At 33.9% G+C, this 14,461-nt stretch overlaps 1 protein-coding gene across 1 annotated transcript in view; it reads right to left on the bottom strand.

The window, feature by feature from the left end:
• The window catches only part of LOC100377498 (macoilin-like), a 47,494-nt gene that overhangs the window by 17,675 nt on the left and 15,358 nt on the right, over positions 1 to 14,461 (bottom strand). Inside the window, exons 2-3 of the mRNA XM_085505063.1 lie at positions 7,740 to 7,881; positions 6,573 to 6,699 (exon numbers count right to left, since the gene is read on the bottom strand). Of these exons, the coding sequence (XP_085361189.1) occupies positions 6,573 to 6,699; positions 7,740 to 7,881 (269 nt within the window). The remainder of the gene's footprint in view (positions 1 to 6,572; positions 6,700 to 7,739; positions 7,882 to 14,461) is intronic.

The raw sequence follows: 14,461 nt of genomic DNA, 5'->3' as shown, positions 1-14,461 counted from the left end.
TTTTTGCACAAACTTTTCCTGTCCTTGTCCTTCGACAATGTCGGCACATTCGTAGGACTGTCACCCCCATGGATCGAATGGTATTGTCCTATTGTTAAACGCTGACCAAAATTAGTAAACAACATGGCGGACTCGACTCGCCGGAATGCCCGGTCGTCGATCATAAAAAGTGTGGATAGCTGCTCGAATTCGCCACTCCGGTTCAAATTTTGAGCATAAACGAATATTATACAGTACAAGGATTGCTGCCGCTGCCCCGCGCGTTAGGTATTCCCCCCTGTTCGCCTCCGCGCGTGCCCGGACACTCCCTCGCGTGTCCGGGCGTTAAATAGTAGGACCCCAAAATACCCTGGATGTTTCTATTATAAACTATGTATCAAATTTACGCAAAGGGAAGGCATGTAATAACAGAGAAATTTGCTTATGACACGAGAAAAATTACTCCCAGCAAACAATGCAAGTTGTTACTACATCATGTTATTGCATGCATAATTAATAGCCAGGTTTCTTTACAACTGATTACAGTTATTGCAAGATAAAGTAGCAGCACTTGACAAACACTTTTGGTGTATGATTACTAAGATGTTCTAAAGAAATTTCTCCCAAGGGACAGTCAACAGTTTACATGTTATTTCAACAGAAGATTTCATCAGTGCGACTCCAATATGGCTGCTATTACATCAGGTATTTGAAATGCTAAACAATTCAGCTCACACATAATGTTATAATATAATACACGCTGGAATTGTGTTAACAAATTTTGTGACCCAGAGACCTTCGTTTAGGATGAGATGACACATATGCAGATATTATTTTCATAGGGGCTCAACTACACAAGAAAGCAATCGTAATCGAGAAGTTTCAGTCGATTAACGTCAATTTAATAGCAGGAATATGCAGTTTTAGGCAGATATTTAAATATACCTTCTTCAGTTTTGTTGTTTGTGCATTATATCAATGTCACTTTTCCAATTTAACAAAATTTCATAAAATATGGAAAACATGTCTTTTCTTTCAATTCCTAAATTTATAATATCTTGGTATCCATATGTACTTTTGTAAAATGACTTTAGTGACAACATGATCTTGTTAACTGATTATAAAATTAATCCCTCTTTATGTCATAGGTACATACTCAGTAAAATGTGGCAACTCGTCCGTTGATACCTATGATAAAAGAGCCAGGCATCGTTGGCTGACAGCTACATACAGAATCATGGCTGAGCAAGCAGACACCTGTTACATACAGGTCAAGCATTAAAAATGCATCAAGATGTTCATGAGAAAAGGACATGCCAACAAGGAGTGACTAATGAGCTGTTTACATGCACCCAACCAAAGAAATTACAGTCTGGCAAAAGGTGTTGCAAAAATTTGTGTGAGACAATATACTGCAGTGAAATTTTTTTTTGCTGGTTGGTTGGATAGATCAGCAATAATATAATCATTATTTATTCAAGCAAATTTCTTGTAAATTACACTGCGTCCCTAAGAGCTGACTGGATCACAGTGGCCTAAAGCGGGAGGGTCATCACCTGCGTACACGAAGGAATTGAGTCACAAGCGACAATAATAACACACGCTAAAAATGCAAAGGCTCATGGGTGGAAGCTTGTTTGTAAACAATGACACACTATGGCCATCTGACGCATGCGCAGGTGACGACTCCCCTGCTTTAATGTTGGCCATATTAAGTTATTTTTGAACTTTCATGATTAATACTGTAAAATACTATTTGCATGCAATTTATTTTTCGCTATTTTCATTGAAGGAATGATTCAGTGAAAATAAAATTCAGTGAATATGCTTTTCTTTCCTATATTTTACATACAACTCATCAAAAATTAGTGAAAATAAACTCCATACAAATTTATTTTCAGGAAATATTTAATTCCAGCTGAAATAAAGTATTTTACATTATTATTTGCATTTTTTTTAAAATTAATTAAAACAATTCCCATTAACAGTATCAAATAGAAAGTACCAGGATATGTAACCTCTGAGAGGTCATACATTAAGGCATATTGTTATGAAAAACAAACACACACACACATACATACATACACACCAAGTATCAAAGCATTCAGGCTTGTAGTTTTCAAGAAGAAGTCGAAAAATCACTCGTATGATAAGCTCCGCTCGACAAGTCGACAACGGAGCTAAAAGATGGCTGTCCAATGAGAAGGGGTTAATGACCTCATGTCAACATAGATAATTGCAAATAATTACTTTTAATTACAATCTTGCTGGTAATGATAACAATTATATGATTATCAAGCAACAAATTAGCAAAAATTTGGACAGGCACAAGAATAATAACCTGGTGTATTTATAAACATATTTATAATCACATATTTTTAAACAATAATCCTGATCTCACAGAGCGGTATAAACATCGTAGGGAATTAACTGGTAGATGATATATTGAAATTTTTTTTATTTTAGGCATAATACCATATATTTTATTTGTAAATTCTTCAATACTAATAAATTTATGCTTCTTTTCAGGTGAGAAAAATGGTACAGTCCAAACAATGTAAAATGTTTTTTAAATGAGTTCTGTTAAACTATGGTGCTTTTTAACACATTAAAGTAATATGCATAATATAATCACTGCAACAGTTATGGGTATCCACAAGTTATTGGCATCAGAATTTTCTTGCCAATAGTCACCAAGTAGTTCGGTAGATTCGATTTGGAGTAAGTTTTCAGCATCTCAGGATGTTATCTAGACACCGAATCACACGTGAGATTCTCTGTTAGACTATCAATGATAGTTACGAAACCATTCAATGTAAAGCATTTGCCATTAACATTAGAATGAAGACCAGCTTTTGAGTTGTTTCCTGTATAGCCATTAGCCCTTACATCTGAATTTGTAGGATGACTACTTCACTCACATTGCCACTGTGAACCAGAGGCAGATCCAGGCATATGTCTACCCACACCAGTTATTAGTTTGTCAAAAAGTTGTACCAACAATTATATGAATTTCGCTGGAATGTACCAAAATTGGTAAAAAAATTTCAGAAATTATTTTGCATGACAAATATTCCAGTCTTGAGTGATACTTATGGGTGACAAAAGCTGGATCCGCCCCTGCAACTGAGCTAACTTCAAAAACCTCAAAAAGTTGCCCCCTACCCTGGCAAAGTGAACTCCTGACCCAACAGGAAGGGCGAAGCCACTGGAGGAGATTCAATTGGAATCATAGCAGTCACGAATCAAAGAAAGCTTAGAAAGAACTCCCATGTGCTGAGAGTATTGGAGACACATTAAATATAATTCGAAATTACTTAGCTGAAAACTAATTATGCAAATCAGAAAATTAATATGACCAGATTTGAGTGTAAAACTAATGAGGTCTGCGCAATGTAACAGAAAATCTATGTCTCCAAGTTTAATTGAAATGTGATTAGAACCAAAAAATTATGAATTATTATGCTTATTAGGGAATTAATATGAACAGATTTTTACCCCAAACTAATTAGGTTTGTACATTGTCCTAGAGCATCTTTATACTAAGTTTCATTGAAATGGAATAATTAGTACCGTGAAAACTCCAAAATTTCGACCCCTCTAGAAATTCGGTCGCCTATTTATTTGCCGGGTTTCGGTGTTTTATTTACCTCCAAATTTTCGACTCCACTAAAAATTGCCGACTCATTCTTATTCGAAAATTGCGACCAGTTTTAGTTTTCCCCCAAACGAAAAAAAAAACGATGTGAGCGTTCAAACGGGACCTTCCTCGAAGGCATGAATCTGGGTTTCTGATTGACTGAGAGATTTTTATTTTATTGGTAACGAAAATATATTCTAAATAAACGAAGTTTGAAATAAAAACGAACACAAAAATCTCGGCATGCTGCGTTTCTGAATTGTTGATTATTACTGTACTCAGTAGTGATTATAATAATGTACACAAAATAAATTTGTTGAATGGTTATGAAATACAAATAAAAGTCAACTTAGTTTCATCGTAAGCGAATGATTCCGGTCTCGTATAAACGTTTGATGCTGTAGGATATCTGCCATGTTCTCTTAGGTCAATTAGATCAAATCGCTAATTAACCAATCAAAAAGCTGGATGATGCCAACGTGTTCAAATTACCATAGCTTATTTAAATATGTTAATGTTATTGAACGCAATGCGGAAGAGATTGGTGTTGTAGTACGATGTTTTGGCTTGGATTTTGATGCGAAAACGGCATGATTTTTTTTAAATAAAAAAATTAGTTGTTTTTAAAAAATAAACTGGTCATCTGAAGAATAATTTAACATTGTTCACAGTGATAACAGCTCATTCTCGAAAGGAAGCTTACCCGCTCACGCTAGTCACGATAAAAATCATACACGTGTACTCTTGAATAGACAAACGTCAATGACTACGGTAAAACTTACTCTATTTTAGCCGGCAGGATTGATTGAAATGTCCGAAAAATGACGCCAAAATACACCTTAAAAGTCCCATTTTATTTTCTTAAATCCCATTTTATTTTTTAATCCAAGGGCGAATTTACGGCAGAATTTGGTCCCTCAAATAAGGGACACGTGAGTTTGATTCTAACCGGATACATTGCACTGGGTCGGGGAGATAGTTTGCTAAACTTTCATGCATCTTTTGTCCAATGGGTACCTGTACTTCGAACATTCGCAAGTTTTTCTAGGTAGTGCGAGACAGCTTTGTCTTTTGACCTATTAGTTTTGTGCTGACCTCTTCTCCGCGTCTTGATGTTTTGTTTTTGCTTGTCATAATACTCACTGATTGATGACTTTGTTTAGATTTTGAGTTACAACTCGGCCACGACCTTTGCTTTTACCGTGAAACATGAGGAAGTTTACGTCAATTGACGGACATTGCATTTTTTAAAAACTAATGAAGCACACTGTCTATCATCCCCATTTTTTCATTTGCTGATTTCTATTCTGAAAAATTCGACCGTCCGAAAATGCACCTTAATTTTGACTCTAAAAACACGTCACATATCTAACACCAATTATTTAAAACCGGTCGAAATTTTGGAGTTTTTACGGTACTTTAGATATCAGTGTGAAAGCTTAAAATTGGTTAATTATGCAAATTAGGTAATTAATATGTACAGATTTTAACCCACAATTATTCAGGTCTGTCTATTGTCCTACAGCATCCATGTACATTCATTGATATGTGATGTATAGTACCTGAGATATCAGTGTGAAAGTTGGTTAATTATGCAAATTAGGTGATTAATATGCACAAATATTTACCGGAAACTAATTGGGTCTGCATAATTCTAGATTCATTGAAATGTGATGATTAGTACTTTAGATATCAGTAGAAAAGCTGAAAATTAATTATGCAAATTAGGTAATTAATATGCACAATTATTTACCCTAAAACTAATATGGTCTCTGCATAGTCCTAAAGGATCTATGTACCAAGTTTCATTGAAATGCGATGATTAGTACTTGAGATACCCGTGGAAAAGCTGAAAATTAACTAATTATGCAAATTAGGTGATTAATATGCACAAATATTTATCGAAAACAATCAATCTCTGCATAGTCCTTGAGTATGTAAGTACCAAGTTTCATTGAAATGTAATGCTAACTACTTATATCAAATGCTGAAAATTAATTAATTATGCAAATTAGGTAATTAATATGTACTGATATTACCATAAAAACTATCAGGTCTGTGCAGTGTCGTATGACATCTATGTACCAAGTTTCATTGAAATGTGATGATTAGTACTTGAGATATCAGTGGAAAAACCGAAAATTGACTAATCATTATGCAAATTAGGTAATTAGTATCCACGGATTATTACCAAAAACTAATCAAAACCTAGCATTAGTTCAGAGCATCTATGTACCAAGTTTCATCAAAATCCAATGAGTGGTTGTTTAGATATCAGTGGAACAGTCATGGAACTACTAAAAAATAGCTAATTATCATGCAAATTAGGTAATTAATATGCACGCATTTTTACCAAAAATTAATCAAATCTGCGCATATGTTCAGAGCATCTATGTACCAAGTTTCATCAAAATCCAATGAGTGGTTCTTTAGATATCAGTGGAACAGTCATAGAACAGCTAAAAATTAGCTAATTATCATGCAAATTAGGTAATTAACGAGCATGGATTTTTAACAAAACCTAATCAAATCTGCGCATTGGCCCAGAGCATCTATGCACCAAGTTTCATCAAAAACCGATGTATGGTTCTTGAGATAGCAGTGGAACAGTCGGACACACATACACACACACACACACACATACACACACATACACACATACAGACACACTAACTGCAAAGACTCCCATTTTGTGCTTCGCACATGGGAGTCAAAAATGCAGAACTTTGATTAAGATCCATAGGTACAAGCTTTTGAAAAATATTCTTGACTTGGCTTGAAAAGTGCAAACCGGGGCAAAAAACTTTTAAGAACAATCAGTGGATACATCAGTGAAAACCTGTTAGCTCACATACACAAAAGTTACGCGAGTAACATGTCGACATGTCAAACGAAAACAAATCAACAGGTTATAGAGTTAGTGTTTTAAACGAGTGTATAAATGTAAACTCACCAGTATGCCAAACAAACTGGACCCAGACATATGTACTTGCTGCGAAAAATAACCAATGGACTGGGATAAACAGTAAACAAATCATATCTGATGTAAACGCTATACAAATAAAGAACACAGAAAACGCCTGAAAAAAAAAAAAAATTATTATTGATATGTGAAAAATGAACTGATGATGAATGATGGATTTTTTACAGCCGTATTTGTTAATCCTCCGTAATAACATTAATCTTTTTCAGCTTATTGTCACAATTTAGGCAAGAGGCAAGAATAAAGTACTATAAAACCAATAATTTTCACTAACATTTAATTTCACTATTTTGATGTTTTGAGCATATTCAGTGTTTCAATTTCACGAATTTATCAAAGAATTAATTTTGCGAATTTTATCTTTCAGTTACGGGATTTCTATCCCATGCTATAATGTCAACAAACTCTTCAAAGATATTTTTTTTAATAAAAAAAAGCAAAAAAAAAAGCATTTTATATTTATTCCCTTTAATATAAAACTCTCTTTATGATTATTAGTTTCCTGTCAGTAGAAATTACAAGCTTTCCTGTAAAACATGACAGGTGCAAAGACTGAAACCCAGGTGCATGTACTACAAATATACAGAAAATGACAAAAAATGAGTGGCTAATTAGGCAATTAAATGCAATTCTAGAATGCCATAATTTTTCCCCACCATATTTTTGCTGTAACTTTTCACACATTTTTATGTATTTTTCTATAATTTACCATGATAATTTATCTCCCACAATGCACTAATAAATGCTTAGTAGCATCTGATTTTTTCTCATCAACATTTATTATTTTTATGTATTTTTCTATAATTTCTTAATTAATTTTGAACAACATGAACATAATTTCCCACAGGCTACAGGTCAAGCTTTGGAAAAATTAGAGACAAAATGACACCATTTTTTTGTGTTGATGTTTTAAACTTTTCACCACTTCCTTGCCCAAATTTTTCTGCACTTTTTCTTATATTCTTCAATATTTCTGGAAATGAATTCAATTCTGAGCCAATTTTCACTTTTTACTCAAAAAATTTGGCTATTTTTGTCCCAGACAAGTGCAGACTATAAAACAGGATTATTTTGTGAATTTGTGATGAAAAGAGGGAACTGATGGTGGAAAGGTCAAGTGATGAAAGTTGTGCTCACCAATCCTTGGTATTTGAATGAATCGTAGACACTGCGCAGTAATAACCAAAACGGCCAGAGATACTCAAAACGGAATTCCAAGATGAAGTCTGCCAATAAAACCAGCGCCCATATCATAAGAAATTTGAGATAAAGAAAGGTACTGTAAGAGAAAAGAAAAATCATTAATAATTTATCCATGTTGAACTCAACCAGCTCTTTCAGTGCTGTATGGACCAAGCTGAGTAGTCTCTACATCTGAAAGGAGACAAGCAAGCTAAGTTAGTTGACTGTTGACAAGATCCCCGATGGCAGGTCCACCCCACTTACTTTCCCAAATGCGTGGCATAAGGTAGCAATTTGCAGCTGAATCTCCTACTTAGTTTTCTTTAGTAAGTATATCGTTAAATCTGATAGCAAAAAAGTCAAGATGCATTATATAAATGTGTATCCAAATCCATCTTCGAGTACGACATTTTTGTTGAAATATTTTGCACTTTTATATGCATTTTCAATAATTTCTGCCCAAAAAGACAATTTACCTACATTACCTACATAGAAGAATATATATAGATTTATTTTGAGAAAATGACAATTAATTCTAGACTTCACAGCTGTAGTTTAACCATTTGAACCCTAATTTGTCAAAACAATTTTTACAAAATATAACGGCATCATTTTCCCCATATTTCTCCAAAAATGTGAAATTATGTCATTTGCATGTATGATTGACATTTTATAAAGAAATTATGAAAACATACATCAAATTAAGCAAAATGTTCCAATAAAAATGTTACTCGTGAAATCAAAGGGTTCAAAGTATATGTAAAGCCCTCGTTTCTTTCGTGAGATTCTCAGTAAAATCAAAAAATATTTTGATGCCAAATTTGCTAGAAAGGAAGGAAGGAGGAAGTGTAAGTGTGAGCTGAATGATCATCAGGAAGTCATCAGTGTTTCGATTTGAGAGACCTTCCGATAAATATGTCTACTTCTATTACTATTAGAGATGTGCTGCTAATAAAACAAATACAGTAGCACTGTCTGTCTTTTTCCTTTTAATTAGCAAATATATGTGTTAGCTAAAATAGCAAATATACGTGTCAGTTAATTTAGCAAATATACGTGTCGGCTAAATTAGCAAATATATGTGTTAGCTAGATTTGCAAATATACGTGTCACCTAAAATACCAAATATACATATCAGCTAAATTAGCAAATATATATGTGTTAGCTAAATTAGCAAATATACGTGTCAGCTAAATTAGCAAATATACGTGTCAGCTGAATTAGCAAATATACGTGTCAGCTAAATTAGCAAATATACGTGTTGGCTAAATTAGCAAATATACGTGTCAGCTAAATTAGCAAATATACATGTCAGCTAAATTAACAAATATACGAGTCAGCTAAATTAACAAATATTTATGTCAGCTAAATTAGCAAATATACGTGTCAGCTAAATTAGCAAATATACGAGTCAGCAAAATTATCAAATATACGTGTCAGCTGAATTGGTATATATACGTGTCAGCTAAATTAGCAAATATACGTATCAGCTAAATTAGCAAATATACATATCAGCTAAATTAGCAAATATACATATCAGCTAAATTAGCAAATATACGTGTCAGCTAAAATACCAAATATACATATCAGCTAAATTAGCAAATATATATGTGTTAGCTAAATTAGCATATATACATGTCAGCTAAATTAGTGTGCTATTTAAATTTATGAAAATAACATAATGTGCAAGCCAAAAAGACACATTTGTGAGTGTGAAAGACAGACACTGAGATACAGTCTCATTTCAGCTAATCAGATTTTTACAATGGTAAAGGTGTGCAAGACACTCTAAAGTTACACAAAGAAGAATCAAATTACATTACAAGCTTTGTTGAGGTGAACCATTCAAGTGTCAGGGGTTGTCAGGTGGTTAACATGTTATTGAGATATTTAAGATAAAGCACAGTTGTTTTGGGGACATTTCGTCAAATCATCTAATGATAAAAATTTATAACGCCAAAAATTAACTTTCAAATAATTCATCATAGTTCAAAAAAGTTCATTGACAGCATTTGTATTCTTTTTTTGTGTAGCCATCACAATTTATGTAAGCAGTTTTATGCCAAACAAGCAGCCTCTCGACTGAGATAGCTCCGCTGTTAGCAATGCAGTTTTATGTCAAACAAGCAGCCTCTCGACTGAGATAGCTCCGCTGTTAGCAATGCAGTTTTACGTCAAACAAGCAGCCTCTTGACTGAGATAGCTCCGCTGTTAGCAATGCAGTTTTATGTCAAACAAGCAGCCTCTCGACTGAGATAGCTCCGCTGTTAGAAATGCAGTTTTATGTCAAACAAGCAGCCTCTCGACTGAGATAGCTCCGCTGTTAGCAATGCAGTTTTATGTCAAACAAGCAGCCTCTCGACTGAGATAGCTCCGCTGTTAGCAATGCAGTTTTATGTCAAACAAGCAGCCTCTCGACTGAGATAGCTCCGCTGTTAGCAATGCAGTTTTATTTCAAACAAGCAGCCTCTCGACTGAGATAGCTCCGCTGTTAGCAATGCAGTTTTACGTCAAACAAGCAGCCTCTCGACTGAGATAGCTCCGCTGTTAGCAATGCAGTTTTACGTCAAACAAGCAGCCTCTCGACTGAGATAGCTCCGCTGTTAGCAATGCAGTTTTATGTCAAACAAGCAGCCTCTCGACTGAGATAGCTCCGCTGTTAGCAATGCAGTTTTATGTCAAACAAGCAGCCTCTCGACTGAGATAGCTCTGCTGTTAGCAATGCACATTTCAATTAAAGAACAGAAGATATCATTAGACAAGTCATTGTCAATGACACGTCCCCGTTCCGTTCATATTTGAGTGACATATACATTCAAAGCAGATCATGACCGAAATGCACCTGCATATGTACAACACATTGTACTAAATCTGAACAAAATCCATCCATGCATGACTGAGATCCGGTTCCGGAATTGTGAAAATACGTGATTTTGATGCATTTTCGGCCTTAAAATGGCCATCATTCAGCTATTGTTAAGCGGATCATGAAACAAATGCACATATCTATTTGTGACATGATGTACCTTGTGTGTGTGAAGTTTGAACTTGATCAATCCAGACATGTCTCGGATACGGATCCAGAACTGAATTCTTTAAAACAAAATGGCCGCCAGTCGGCCATTTCAAACCCGATCCAAAAAAAAAAAATGACATGCATCAAGGTCCTATTATGTTTAATGTATGTACCAAATTTGAACGAAATCCGTCCATGCATAACTGAGATCCGGGTCTGGAATGGTGAAAATGTGTGATTTTGATGCATTTTCGGCCTTAAAATGGCCGCTATTCGGCTATCGTTAATCGGATCATGAAAAAAATGCATGTGCATATGTCCCATATAATGTGAAGTTTGAACTTAATCGGTCCATGCATGTTCGAGATACAGGTGATCACGGACGCACACACGCACGGACGCACACAGGGCAAAACATAAGTCCCCGTTTTCGGACTACGTCCGAACGGGGACTAAAAATGAACAATATGCATAGTATCAATGCAATGGGACTTGCTGTTTTCAACAAGAATTCAAAAATATCATTTTTTTACCATAAATGATTGTGGTTTTTAACAAGAAAATATCACTTTTTACCAAAAATATTCATCAAAATTAGAGACTTGAAGATATCACATCATGAAATGAACAAATTTGAGAGTGGTCCACATGTAGTACATATATATGTAATTTATCAAAGCAATTGGACTTGCGGTTTTTAACAAGAAGTCAAAAATATCACTTTTTACCAAAAATGACAAAAATATTCACCAAAATTAGAGAATTGAAGATATCATCACGAAATGAACAAATCTGAGAGAGGTCCACATGTAGTACCTATATATGTAGTATCAAAGCAATTGGACTTGCGGTTTTTAACAAGAAGTCGAAAATATCACTTTTTACCAAAAATGACAAAAATATTCACCAAAATTAGAGAATTGAAGATATCAACATGAAATGAACAAACCTAAGAGAGGTCTACCCAAGGTACATATACACCAAGTATCAAAGCATTCAGGCTTGTAGTTTTCAAGAAAAAGTCGAAAAAGTAAAACATTGACACGGACGACGGACAATCACTCATATGATAAGCTCCGCTCGACAAAGTCGACAGCGGAGCTAAAAAAGCAGCAATTGAGCTCCCAAGCACGAAATTAATATTTATTTATTTAATATTATGTGATCAATTTTCTCTTCATACATAATACATTTTATTCAAATTTTAATCAGAATTTCTCTACAGTATATATATATATATATATATATATATATATATATATACTGGATTTAGATTCAGAAAAATTGATCACAATTTAACCATTGGTCAACATATATATTTATTTTATAGATATAAGATAAGCATATTTGGACTACCACATTTGGCCAGATACTAATAACTTGATATCTTTATTTACCTGTCCACACGAACAGCCAATTTCTATTTTTACCAGTCCCAGTTAAAATCTACCTGTCTGGTTCAGGTGGACATGCCTTAATTTCCACCTTTGATGTAGATATTTGGAAATTCATATTTGAAGAGCAGCAAACAGTATTTTAGTTTATGGTTACATTAAACATGCATGTATAATCAAGCCATATGGTATATCAAGAGTTCAAACAGAGGTGACGGCAAATAATACAAACACTAATTAGTCCTCCAAATGATCCTTGTACTTTTGCATCTATACTAAAAGTTATAAATAAATAATCATTGCAATTTTTGTGATGATACATGTAGTTGGTGGCAACTACTGGGACAAAATTTTGTGATATCGGTATTTACCGCGGCTCACTGACTTATAGACCCTAATGAGATATTAACTGATACAATAATGAAGAGGTTCACATTTTCCAAATATTTTAGAAAATTGTTTTTTATGGTTTTTCACGCTATTAACTGTTAATTTTTCCTTCAAAAATTTCAGCACAACATATATGTCAATTTTTATGCATTTTGCAGTAATTTATTTGTTAATTATGCCAGATGGACATAATTTCTAACTTACTACATTCGTCTTGATTTTTTAGAAAAAAATTAGCAAAAAGGGTGTGGGTATTTTGTGAAATATGACAAAGTAACTTAGGTATTCAAAGTGAATGAATGTTTCAACCATGTAATGTACAACCATGTAATTTATAATTCAGGAGTCTACTTCCAAAAAGTTGATTATGGCTTGGTGATGAATGAAACAAAACATTTACCTTTCACCACCAGACTTTCTAAATATTCTTTAAATTAACCCTAATTTTGGAGCCAACAGACAAAATTTGAGTAAATTTTCAGTTTTTACTCAAAATATGTGGCTTTTTGTGCCAATTTTCTGATGGAAAGTGCAGACTATAAACTGGACTATTTTGTGAATTTGTGAATGGGAGTACATGTACCATCATTCATCTTATCTCTGTTTGTAGTAATAATTCAAATCCCACCACCTGCAGTAGTATTTAGATTTGCATTACACAAAAATATTCATTTGATGAAATAAGAAAATCAAACTGTACACCTTGAATATCAGTAATTAAAGTTCATCATTAAATAACAAATTGTGCGCACAACCCAAATATAAATGTTCAGCTTATGACAAGGTAAAAACAATTTTTTTATCAACAAGCTTTTCCCTTCAGAGGCGGTTATTCTATCAGTTGTTTTCACCAAATGAAAAAGTCTCAACAAGCTTCACTCAAGCTATCTCATCGTCATCAACATAAATACAGATTTTATATCCATACAATATTAAAACTGGTCAGTGTCATTTGCTAAATAATTAAAACATGGTTAGTCAGAAATACAAGACAAGCCTTAGGGTAGAGAAATGTAGTACTGTACACGTCAAGCCATGCATGTCAAATTTAGCAAATATCTCACAAATAACGGGATATATTTTACAGAGATATCAGCCTCAAAAATTGTTGCAGTAACCGGAATCTTGAGAAAAAACAACACATCCCTCTTAACAGAAATAAAGAATCCAGGTGTTTTTCCTCTAATTCTGGGAAAGTAGGTTATAATATCAAAGAGTATATGTGTATGAAGCTGCAGTTGTCAAGGTTAAATGCATTTACAGATAAATCACAAGCAACACTTGCATTTATAAGCAGATAAACAGGAAATCGTCTACAAAATACCTTGACTGTAGAGAAAACGCATCAATATATCATGCGTACTTGTAAGTATGGCTACATAACGAATGACGGTTTTCTTTTTTACCTGTAACTACCTAATACAGACAAATTTGCAATAATTTATTTTTTCAACCCAGCATGGACAAACCAAACAAAAAATGCCATGGATCAATACTAGCTCACTATCTATGTGACAACATTGTTGAAACATTTTATTATTTATACAATAATCACCCCCTTCCCTAACAGTTGCATTTTAATAGGTCAATGGCAGGATAATGTGCGAGATAAAGCTGAACACATTACCACGTCAAGACCCTTCTTTAAATCCAATATGACGATGTAGGGGATTCATTATTGTTGTTATAAAATCACCATCATCAGAGTTAAACAAATTTAGTTAAATTTGTTTTGTTGATGTAGAGATGAATTTATTTGCAAATAAAGGATTACAATATCATGTGATAATATAAAGCTATGATGTCATAAAAACCTTTAATTCTGATAGCAGTGATTTATACTATGTATAAAACAAGCAGCCTCTCGGCGGAGATAG

Source organism: Saccoglossus kowalevskii, chromosome 11 (assembly GCF_978046115.1).
Source record: "Saccoglossus kowalevskii chromosome 11, keSacKowa6.1, whole genome shotgun sequence".
Classification (NCBI taxonomy): Eukaryota; Metazoa; Hemichordata; class Enteropneusta; family Harrimaniidae; genus Saccoglossus; species Saccoglossus kowalevskii.
This window is presented reverse-complemented; position numbering and strand designations above follow the sequence as displayed.